The sequence below is a fragment of the Misgurnus anguillicaudatus genome, chromosome 10 (assembly GCF_027580225.2).
Source record: "Misgurnus anguillicaudatus chromosome 10, ASM2758022v2, whole genome shotgun sequence".
Taxonomy (NCBI): domain Eukaryota; kingdom Metazoa; phylum Chordata; class Actinopteri; order Cypriniformes; family Cobitidae; genus Misgurnus; species Misgurnus anguillicaudatus.
Genome location: NC_073346.2, coordinates 20,421,846 through 20,434,153, shown reverse-complemented (window position 1 = coordinate 20,434,153; position 12,308 = coordinate 20,421,846). Strand labels below are relative to the sequence as shown.

General features: G+C 39.9%; 1 protein-coding gene across 6 annotated transcripts in view; it reads left to right on the top strand.

The window, feature by feature from the left end:
- shc1 (SHC (Src homology 2 domain containing) transforming protein 1) overlaps nt 1-12,308 on the top strand; it is a 32,084-nt gene that overhangs the window by 15,712 nt on the left and 4,064 nt on the right. For 3 of the 6 annotated variants that reach the window (XM_055209936.2, XM_055209938.2, XM_055209937.2), the window contains 10 exons: nt 993-1,157; nt 1,714-1,784; nt 4,884-4,947; nt 5,198-5,317; nt 6,694-6,747; nt 9,386-9,437; nt 9,842-9,968; nt 10,449-10,608; nt 10,701-10,758; nt 11,260-11,376. In XM_055209936.2, coding sequence (XP_055065911.1) covers nt 993-1,157; nt 1,714-1,784; nt 4,884-4,947; nt 5,198-5,317; nt 6,694-6,747; nt 9,386-9,437; nt 9,842-9,968; nt 10,449-10,608; nt 10,701-10,758; nt 11,260-11,376 — 988 coding nt within the window. Of the gene's footprint in view, nt 1-406; nt 1,158-1,713; nt 1,785-4,883; nt 4,948-5,197; nt 5,318-6,693; nt 6,748-9,385; nt 9,438-9,841; nt 9,969-10,448; nt 10,609-10,700; nt 10,759-11,259; nt 11,377-12,308 lie in introns of all 6 variants that reach the window. The other 3 variants (XM_073872086.1, XM_055209932.2, XM_055209934.2) reach the window with 3 other exon arrangements.

Here is a 12,308-nt window from a genome sequence, read left to right as displayed (position 1 = left end):
CTCCTCTATCAGAGTCTCAGCTGCAGCTAATAGGCTTTTTATGGGACTGTCAGACAAGAGCTACTAGAGTGGAGTCCAGTTCATGCATAGACAGATGAACACACGCATACACCGAGGCATTTAAAACAACAGTACTGTCTGTCACACATGTATCTAGAAGGATCGCGTCTGGCGCACCGATTAGAAACGTACCAATAATGTCATGACAATCATACTGTACTGAATCGAATATTTCGTGCTTTATTGATCGATCCTAAGAAGCTCTATGCAGACCTAAGATTTGATGCAAACTCTTCTACACGCTGCGTATGACAGCAGCAGTTTTGAAGTCTCTTTGATCTAGGCTGGTGCTGATTTTCTTTTCTGCCATCTGTTTTATCGTCCCTTTTTCACTTTTCGGACGAAGCTGTCTCTCTCCGGTGTGATGATGAAGCGATCAATGGACAGAAGGGAAAAAAAGACTATAAAAGAAAAGAGAAGACAAGTTATTGATTGTGATAGAGAGACGTGGGGAGACTTAAACAGAATATAAGGAGCTTTAGTGGACACTAAGACGGTGAACAGTCATCATGGAGCTCGTCCCCAAAACCAAATACACACCCTTCAGGAGCGACTCCTTCAGCTCGACGGACGAGACTGCGTCCAATCCTTCTCTTCCTTCTTCCGCTCCTCTCACTCCTCTCACCCCTACTGGCATCCCTCCTTCTCTCTCATCCTCCTCCCTCACCCCCATCCTCCCTCCTTCCTCTCCACGGCAGGCTGAGAATAGCCCCACCACCCTCTGTTCCTTCTTTCCCAGGATGGGAGCCCTGCGGCTGGGCGTCTCTACCACTCTGCTCCCTGGCCTGAAGGCCTCCAGCAGGCCGGCAGGTGCGGCGGGCGGTCAGGGAGGTCTGGGTGAATCTCCCGTAGACGCCGGTACCGCCGCCGCCACTTGTTCTCCACCTGTCCTTTCTCTAACAGCCCCGTCTCCTCCTCCTCGTCCCCCACAGGATATGAACCGGCTGGGCGGGGCCTCGCGGAGGGCCCGTGTGGAAGGGGGCCAGCTCGGCGGAGACGAATGGACGCGGCACGGCTCCTTCGTCAACAAGCCTACGCGAGGTTGGCTGCACTTGGACAGTGTGGTCAGCACCACCGGCGTCTCTTACACTGTCAGGGTAAGATGCATGGTTGGGTCTGTACCTAATTCACTTTTCTTGTCTCTTTCAATTATATAATTGGTTAAATGATACTAACCATTGCGAGCACTACTGTATTGGGTGCAGATTAAGACTTTGAGATAAATACTGATATGGTTAATAGGAAAAAACATTTTTGGTTTTCATGTTTGCAGAATGTGTACCTAATCAAGATATTATCTTGCACATCACATACCCATATGCCGTGTAAGCCTCTATAGGGCTAACATGTCGGTTAGGGTTTGGCAGCACCGTGTTTCGCATCTCATTGCAAAATAGTTTCTGCATAATGAAACTGATAGAGTTTAATGTGCAGCATCCTCAGATTGTCCTCTAATTCCAGGTCTACAGACAACAACTGCATTGAGAACTGCAGTGCTTCCTAATTTAGAGCATCATTTCTCATAAAACACACAAACACACACAGTTAACCACAACACAAGAGTTAACCGTATTGTGTTAGCACCTCTCAGCTGGTGAGGTTATGCACTTACACCGGAAATGCTATAACTCAAAGGTTTTTTCTTTGCTTCAGTATATGGGCTGTGTGGAAGTGCTGCAGTCTATGAGAGCACTGGACTTCAACACCCGAACTCAGGTTACCAGGTAATACAAACACACGCACACATTTATTTTTATGACAGATTGTATTGAAATAATTCTAATAATTAGCTTTATTACAGACTAACCCTAATTTTACCATTAGACGAAAACTACTATTATAGCATAGGATCAAATAGAAGATTGTATTCTCATACAGCAGGTTCAGTGGAAATGTTTAAAAGGGCTGATTATGCCATGTAAGGGCATTTTTTAATAGGCACTGCAAGTATACAATACTGTATGTTAAATTATATAATATAAACTTAAATAATGTACACTAGTCTAGTACAGTACAACATGTTAATTCTCATGTGCTCGTGCTCTCATATTCACTTAGAGATGCACTGCACATACATCCGTATCCCACAGGAGTGATTTTCTCGTACATTCTTCCCACATCCTAATGCACATGAACATACACTCACTCGCTCGGGCCGGATAAAAGCCCCTGCGATGAAAAATTAATGTTCTTGTCTCAATGACTGTGACAGAAAGAGTGCAAGAGAGAAATGCAAAAATAATGATCACCTGCAGCCATTGTGATCTGTTCTCATTCTGCTCTTAAGAACCTGTGTGTATCTGCATGTGTCTGGAGAACGTTATATATTAAAAATGCAATGTTTATGATATCTTACCGTAAAGTATTTTGGTATTACAATTAAGCTTTCTTTTATACAGACAAGAAAAGAGTATTAAAATGAAGATGATCAAAAGTGTCACGTGTTATTGAGTAGTGTCACCAATCTAACCCTCGTTATGGGTTTTTCAAAAATGTCACATGGGTCAAGATAGGAGACACAATGTCAGGGTGTCAGATCTGTCTCTGCTAATAAGTCGCACATTTTGCAGAGTCTGGCACTTTTTGATGTCTTCTATCCTGTTAACTACTGAGAACTGATTGCACCTTTGCATACTTGTTGGGTGGGAACGGGTTAGAGCAGGGTTGTTAAAATAAATTCCATCCCGGGCCACATCAGCATTACGGTTGCTCTTAATGGGCCGGCAAGACTATATGAATGTATCAACCCTTTTATTACATTGCATAATTACCTCATGCATTCGATTCCATTATGACTCGTTTTGTTAATAACTCAACTAATACCTAGCTTTGAAAATAGAAGCCTATTTAATTCCTAAATAATGACAAAAGTGTATTTAAGTGTATTCGTTGTGCAGGTAATAAAATGAGAGGCATTTTCAGATATCAATAAAGAGTTTTACCACCACCTTCACATATATATATAGCCCATGCATTTTCAGTGTTGTACAGATCAGTACTTTCAATCGTTCATTAAAATTAATCGGTTCAGATGAGTAATTCGTTCGCATATTTAGCAGAAATAGATGTGTTGTGTACTAATCTGGACGTCGCATTTGTGTAAACGAGACAGAAAACATTTTCTCGCTGGATAGGATTTGGTCTTCCGATCTCTTACCAATGCGTATCTGTTTTGATGAATATGCGCAATAACATAGACTGTAAAAAAGATTAACGACATGACGTTGCTTCCTTTTCTATCATATTACTATCTATAATGAAAAATTAAACACATACAGTATCAGCGTGATAAGAACTGCCCTAAAGGACCAAAAACATCTTTTGGAAAATTTTGTTGGAAGTATAAATTTTTTTTTATTTAGAGAGTTTTATTTAGAGCATTCGTTTGCATGGGGCGATCAAAGAGCCAGCGGCTTCACTTTTTAAGATGTATGGGGCACACCTGCGCAAGAAAGAGGGAGAGAGAAAGCAAGAGCAGATACTGGCCGTTTCTCAAACCACTGCATGCGTCATCAAGCCTGGTTTATTTAAGTTAACTGAGCATTTCATTCCCAAGTCATAAGCATATTACACTAATTTACTATTAACTAAGAGTAAAAGTCAACTTTATATTTGTTAATGTTCTGAAATAAGACATATGCAGCCTAGAAATGCGACCTCCGGAGGCTGCAGTATGCTTAGTTTTAGGATTGCACGCGTGCGGGTGGGGCTCTCTGCTCGTTTTCTCTCCTTCAGTCATCAACATTGTCAATCCTTAAAGGTGGTGTGCATGATCTCTGAAAGCCAATGTTGACATTTGAAATCACCTAAACAAACACGCCCCTACCCCAATACAATCTGAACCTTCTTTTGATAGACCCACCCCACACATGCGCAACCCAGGCAATGATGTCAGTTAGTAGATACGCCCCTTACTGCTGATTGGCTACAAGTGTGTTTTGGAAGTAGGCCCGACTCCCTTTTCCAAAGTGTTTTTTTTATCATGCACCCCGTCTTTTACATTAAATTATCAAAAAAGACTTTGCCGGAAACAAAAATTCGTTTTGGCGGCCCCTAAAAAAGCAATGGAGGAAATACCCTGCAAAAAAACTTGTAATAACAACAAAATAATTTGTAAGCTCTCATGGGCCACATTAGTAACGTCATTTGTAAGCTCTTGCGGGCCAGATAAAATGAGGCGGCATGCCGGATTTGGCCCACGGCCTTGAGTTCGACACCCCTGGTTTAGAATAATTTTGACAAGGAAAAATCACCTTACAGACGTCGTTATTTAAACCTATGTTAATTTCCTGTCCACTGAGAGAACAATGATCGCAAGCATTAAAAGTGAAAACCTTGTGTAGACCGATCTAAATGGTAGTTTGTTCATATGTATGCAGAACAGAATGAGGAAGAGAGCAGGCTTCATAATGGCATCAGCCCTGCTGTGTAACCACAAAGTCTTATAATAGAATCCCCTGGAACCCTTGTGGTTTCCTCCCATTCGAGTGTGTTAGGGTGTTTGCTAGCCTGTGTGTGTTTGCTCTGCCATTTGTTAATGGACGTTAGGCGTATTTGCTTCTCGTTCCTGACAGCAACAGCTGCTCAATAAACCGTTTTCATGCATAATTTTATATTTTCCCAAGAGTGTGAAATGTTTTTATGAAAATGCACGGGGAGGGTTTGTGCCCACATGCACCACCACATGTGTGATTTGCAGGAAATTGCATGACTGAAATGTGTGTGTTTAATATAATATTCTCTCAATCATATGAAATTAAATGAATCTAATTATTTTCTCAATGCTATCTGGATGTTTGTGACCTGTTTGATTCATGTTTCAGAGAGGCAATAGCTGTGGTGTGTGAGGCAGTGCCAGGTGCCAAAGGAGCTCAACGCAGAAGAAAGGTATTTATCTTATCTTAATTGCGTTAGTTACAGTAAAAACTCACAAACTGATATGACTGGCTGACTGTCACACACATACACACCAAGACATATACTGTACACATTGGTGTGAGCTGTTCCATATTTGGTTTATTCTGGGTTTTAAAAGTTAAGCATACGAGTGGAGAGACAGATTCTTCAGATTGAGAGATTGCTCTCTAACACATCATGGTGTAATTAATTGAGTTTCTCCATTTCTGTCTCTTTCCAGCCCACCATCCGATGTCTCTCCTCAATCTTGGGGAAGAGCAATCTTCAGTTTGCTGGAATGCCCATCAGCCTCACTGTGTCGACCAGCAGCTTGAATCTTCTGGCAGTTGACTGCAAACAGGTCAGACATCACACACATGCCATAATCCAGTGCTTCCTTCCTTTGTGTAATTCACTCTTCATCGCATTATATCATAATGCATAAGCATCCTGCAGTTCTTTGACGCCTTTTGCATCATAATGGGTTGGGGTGAATTATGCAATCACTCTTTTTTTTGATATTGGGATGCCATGTTCACTCTTGGTTTTGATGTGCAGAAATAGCTATTAATATGTTATACATGCTAAATTTTGTTCTGCTTGTTTAGTCAGTCCTAAATATTGATAGTCAGAACAGGGATGGACAAAAGGGTTGGGGCGGCCATCCTTGTGGGTGATCTAATCACTGAGACACTTTTACAGAAAGTGGTAACGGGGGAAGTTGCGTATAAGACATGTTAGTGCTTGGTGTAAACTTTTTATCTCTAAAACCTGTAATCAGATTAAGTATGTTTTAGTGTATTTAAAGGGGACATTTCACAAGACTTTTTTAAGATGTCAAATAAGCTTTTGGTGTCCACAGAGTGCGTATGTGAGGTTTTAGCTCAAAATATCATATAGATAATTAATTATAGCATGTTAAAATGGACACTTTGTATGTGTGAGCAAAAATGCTCCATTTTTGTGTTTCCTTTTAAATTCTCACAAGCTGATATTGGCACTAACTGTCAGTGCTGTTGTTGGATGGTGCAGAATAAGGGGTGGTATTATCCCCTTATGACATCACAGGGGGAGCCAAATTTCAATGGCCTATTTTTTCACATGTTTGCAGAGAATGGTTTACCTAAACTAAGTTACTGGGTTGATCTTTTTCACATTTTTTAGGTTAATTAAAGCACTAGGGACCCAATTATAGCACTTAAACATGAAAAAAGTTTTTTTTCTTATACATCCCCTTTAAAAATATACATAGTTAAGTAATTTGCATGAGATCTTGCTACTCGGAGTCTAACTCGGAGCGATATTTGTTGAATTTTTACTAAATAACAGTGTGGTACCCTGGAGTTCAATTGATCATGTGGGCATAGTCTGTGAAAACAAATACCCTCTGGCTACACTGCAGGACTTTATTTCTCAATGCTAATTTTTCAGTGTTTTGCCTGTTAGGCTTATCTGTGTTCAGGTTGCACAGCAGGCAGCTATGTGGATCCCATAATAAGTGCTGGAGTAATTGCCCCCCTGGTCTGTGTTTATCTTAATAAATCAAAGCCATGCTGAATTATATCACCTAACTGCTGTGTATCTGTTTTTGGACCACAGTCTCATCGAATCCTTTCTTCCATTTTCTCTCTGTTCATTCTTTGATTTTTCTCACCCTCTCTTTTATTTGTCACTCACTATTTGTTCCATCATCTCATATTGTTTTTTGTCACATTGTCCATCCCTCTCTCCCTACAGATTATCGCCAACCATCACATGCAGTCCATCTCTTTTGCATCAGGAGGAGACCCAGTGAGTCACAGCCCCGCTCTCTTTCTCTCTTGATGTATTCTAAGGCTGTGTTCCAAACCCTAGTGAGCTGCCTTCTGCCTTCTCCCTAAAGCCTGTCGCACACAGGGCAAGAAACACAGCAGACCCTCTTAAGACCGCAGTCTACGTAGGCAGCACGTTTGCAGAAGCCACAGTCTTCGGCTGTTTATAATACTTATTTTTATATGTGAAACAAAATTTTAATTTAAGATATGTTTCTCTTGCGTTGTCCCCTACTTGAATTTTTATTATGATTGTTGCAACACATTTTGGGATAGTCTTCTCTATAACCTAGTGCTGTGACAGATTGCAGTTGATTCGTGATCCGTACGGCTCGCATGCGATTCACGGATTAATATGCAAATTTAAATAGGGAAAGTTTATCATTTGCACATGTTTCTAAGGCTTCCAAATGTTAACATTCAAGAGATTTATAAAAAAGATTTAACCGCACAAAGGCGCTAAAGTGAGCAGATTTCTGTAAGCACATGCGGTTAAATGTGTCCGGTACAGCTCCAGTCAGACGTAATTCTCTTCAAAGATCAGAACTCCTAATGTGTAAACTATAGAGAGAGTTGCGCTACTGTGTCTCATACTGTAGTCCATTAATACATTTGCTGGATAGAGCAATGAAAAACGTTTTTATGTGAAGCGACTTTTTATGCTGCATCTTCTTCCTGAAGCGCCGTTTGTAATTCGCCCTCAGCCTGTGTGTATGCACGCGTTTAAGTGCCCTCAGTAGTGCATATACGGAGAGACGCGTTTCAAAAAGTAAGCCAACATAAAATCTTTCTGTTCTTGACAGAGCACATACACACAATATGATCTCACAATATTCTTTTTCTAATAAAAACATTTGTTTATGTCTTAAAGGAATAGTCTACTCATTTTTAATATTAAAATATGTTATTACCTTAACTAAGAATTGTTGATACATCCCTCTATCATCTGTGTGCGTGCACGTAAGCGCTGGAGTGCGCTGCGACGCTTCGATAGCATTTAGCTTAGCCCCATTCATTCAATGGTACCATTAAGAGATAAAGTTAGAAGTGACCAAACACATCAACGTTTTTCCTATTTAAGACGAGTAGTTATACGAGCAAGTTTGGTGGTACAAAATAAAATGTAGCGGTTTTCTAAGCGGATTTAAAAGAGGAGCTACATTTTATGGCGTAATAGCACTTTTGAGAGTACTTCAACTCGGTGCAGTAACACCCTCCCTCTCCCATTATGAGAGGGAAAAGGGGAGCGGACTTTTCAGGCGAGTCGAAGTACTCCCAAAAGTGCTATTACTCCATAAAATATAGTTCCTCTTTTAAATCCGCTTAGAAAAGCGCTACGTTTTATTTTGTACCACCAAACTTGCTCGTATAACTACTCGTCTTAAATAGAAAAACGTTGATGTGTTTGGTCACTTCTAACTTTATCTCTAAATGGTACCATTGAATGAATGGGGCTAAGCTAAATGCTATCGAAGTGTCGCAGCGCGCTCCAGCGCTTACGTGCACACACACAGATGATAGAGGGATGTATCAACAATTCTTAGTTAAGGTAATAACATATTTTAATATTGAAAAGGAGTAGACTATTCCTTTAAGTAAATTATAGAGTCAGAAACCAGTCTGTGCTTATTTGTTCTTAAAGAGACAGTAACCTCAATTAACAGACTTAAGTCTGTGTCATTTAATGTTAACTAAACAACCCAAGACGAAGAGAAAATCACTTCTGTGGCTCTAAAAAATAATAATAATATTTAATTTGTACAATAAAGACAATGTCATTATTCATTTAATTCGATTTCTGTACCTAATGCTAATTTTAGACCTTACTTAATATGCAACTTTGTTCTTTTAAAAAAAAAATGTAATTTCTTTATTTGTTATTAGATTTTTCCCACCCTTTTTTTTTTTGCTGATCCGAAAAATGATCCGATCTGTGCCTCAAAAAACCCATAATGTGATCCGAACCGTGAGTTTTGTAATCCGTCACAGCCCTACTAAAACCCAGCACATTTTTCCTATAAAATTGCCAGAGTGCCTTTTGTGTGAACGCAAATGCGTCCCAAAATTGATCCCGGGATCGCTAGTAATATTGACGTAACAGTCACGAAACATCCCGTAAGTGGCGTGTCGTACAGTTGTTGTGAGGATGCGTGTAAAATAACATCCCAGAAAAATCCCTGTCAGGTTGAATGAACCAAAATCAAACAATCCCAGGACAAATCCCAAACAGATTTTCCTTAAAATGCTGCTGTAGGCAGTTCAGTAAGTTTTGGAAACAGGCATACTTTTCTTTCTATTGTCTTCTCTACCCTAATTTCTCCAGTTCGTGTGTTTGCATTGTTTCATTTCCTTGCTTTTGTTCCTCAGACTCTTCTCAGTTCTTTCAGCCTCACTCTCATTCTGTCATTCCTCACTCGTTCGTCTTGCTCATCTGTTCATTTCCTCCACTGTTTCCTGTCTCTGGTGTATGGGCTGCCTTAACTAAGACTTACCTTCCTCTGCTTATCGCTGTCTTCTGTGTCTCTATACTCTCTTAATGTCCTGCTTCATCTCTCTCTCTTTTTCTCTCTCTCTCTCTCTCTCTCTCTCTCTCTCTCTCTCTCTCTCTCCCTTTTTAGGACACAGCGGAGTATGTAGCCTATGTCGCCAAAGACCCTGTCAATCAGAGAGGTAATTAACCAGCATGACACTTTCACATTAAAATTTTGAATGCGGTGCCATATCTATAAGTGAAATGTAAATGAATGTTGTTTTTCCATGCACAGCCAGAACATAATTAAATATTATACCCTAAAAATTAATTTCAGGTGACAAGTACTGAATTACCTAGTTATGTGTGTGGTATTACTTATAATGGCTTTGTAACCCCTAGTAAAGAAGAAGGTCGGACCAAAAATGGAAATTGTGTCTATATTTAGTAATGGTTTTAAAAAGTGATATGGTGACAATCTGCAATAGAATTTTTTTTAAATATCCTGGTCGGATGTTTAGATGGACGAGTAAATAATGAATAAATAAAATAAATAATTTGGTTGTTTCGTTCCTATTCATGACCGACCATTCCTGTATCATAGCGTGTCACATCCTGGAGTGCTCCGAAGGCTTGGCTCAGGAGGTTATTAGCACCATCGGTCAGGCTTTTGAGCTGCGGTTTAAACAGTACCTGAAAAACCCCCCTAAACTAGTCACCCCTCATGACCGGTAAGTGTGTTTGTGTTTCTGTGTGCTTGTCTGCTCGAATGAGCAGTGCAAACATTTACATTTATAGTTTTATGTTTCCATGAGTCTGTGTACATTGTTTAATGATGGTACATCACTGAGACCACAAAGTCCTTTTATATCCTCTGTAAATACACAGTATAAACACACCGACATAAATGCAAGCATGCGAACTGAAAAGAAAAAGTTGTTTTCTCGTCTTTGTTTGTAATTCCGGGGTCTTAAATACACTGGTAAGGCTTAATGTGTAAACATAGACATGTTGTGTATGTATGATGAAACACTTCTTTCATTGCTTCACATTTATTTTTTCCTGTTCCTGTTTTTAATACCATCTAACAGAGTGTGTTTGCCCGGTTGTGTGTGATTCAGAACTAATACGTCATTTAACATGAACAGGGTAGTATATTCTTGTAAATATAATAAAGTAATAATGTTTATCTTGATCTTTGTCTCTCTTAGGATGGCTCCATTCGATGGGTCAGCTTGGGAGGAAGAAGAAGAAGACCTGGCTCCACCCCCAGACGTTCCGTATTATAATAACTTTCCCGGCAAACAGCCTCCTCCTGGAGGTTTGATTGACATGAGGACCCGACCTGGCCACAGCACAGGATCCACACTGGTAAAACCCCCTATGAACCTGTACGTGTTGTCTTGTACATATGTTTGTGTGTGAGTCACTCTCTAATCTCATGCCCATGTGTGCCTCTGCAGCCGTATGGACAGCCCAGCCAGAACGAGATTCACAAGCAGCCATTACCTCCTTTACCAGGTCAGATTTGTGCAGAGACGCATGCAGGGTTTTTTCAAATTAATGACAAAATATACATAATTAAAAAATGTTTAAGGTTCATCGTAAGATGTAATGCAGATGTGCCACAGTATAAACTCCAAAGCAGGTTCTCTACACTTTGACACATTTTACGTTTCACTGTTAAACCCTACTGTACTTCACACTTTAAATCCCAGCACTGTTCCGTTTTAATGCTTTTACTCATACTTCCACACAGTATTTGTCTGCTTTATTTTTGCCCACTTCCACTTATTAATTTCCCTCTACATTTGAAATCCTCTCCTGTGAGATTGTCATTGTGCAGAATGAGTCAGCGTTTGTCCTGTCACTTTTCATTGCTCACTGTTGGATGCTTTCCAAACCTATTACACTCCTGTGAGAGGTGACTTCTGGATTGCCGGCCTTGAGCTCAGAATGGCACCACTTAAGCGCAGTCATCTGAAGGTTAACACGCTTTAACCTTAATGTTTTCCCTTTCAGCAGGTGTTAAGGAAGGAGGCTTGTTTGATGACCCTTCATACGTTAATGTGGATAAGCCTCGTCCTCCAGCATGTGCAGCAGCCAATGGAAATGCTCACCGAGATGCATTTGATATGAGTAAGTAATGGTAAACAGTCATGGAAAAACTTGGAAAATTGGGAAATTTCAAAATGGTACTTTTATATGTTTGAAAAGAGATATTTCTCCAATGACTATAAATTAATTTATTAAACAAATGTATGTATTGGTGTTCTTCAAGAGTACTACTAGATTTACTACCGTATTTTTCGGTCTATAACCCGCGTTTTTTTTCATATCTTGGCTGGTGCTGCGTCTTATAGTCAGGTGCGCCTTGTAAGTTGGTATGAATTAATTTTGACATTTTGAGGCAAGATACAACATTATCGTCTACAGCCGCGAGAATCCGCTTATGCTGCTCCTGTATTTATGTAATTCAATGTCGAGTATGCGAACTTCACGCTAGTTGGCCTGTTCGGTTAATTTAGCCTATTCAACCTTCCAGGTAAGGTTTTCTGTATGTTATGGTTTATCGTTTAAATAACTGATAATATTACTCCGGATTTTCACCGACTGCGGAACGGCTGCGGATCCGCTCCGCAGTTGGTGGAAATCCGGGGTTACTTTAACGTACAGACATCTATTCAGCCTGCTGTTTTGTCTGCTATTGTTTTAATTTAATAACTTGCATTTCCAAATTAAATGTCTGTTCTTCGGCTTGGATTTTGTGAAATATTTTTCTAAATAAACGCGATGTTGTCCACTGCGACTTATATGTGTTATTTCATCTTAATGACACATTTTTGAATGATGCGGCTTATACTCCGGAGCGACTTATAGTTTGGAAAATACGGTACTACAAAACTAAACTAATTACTAAACTTTACTAACTACTAAACTGAAAGTAAATGTACCAATGAGTAGAATAAGTCTCTCCGCCCTGGTTGGGTCAGAAGGTCTTTCTGTGTGGAATTCGAATGTTCTCCGTGTGTATAGATAAGCATGTTTGGATTACCTCATATATGTTGTCT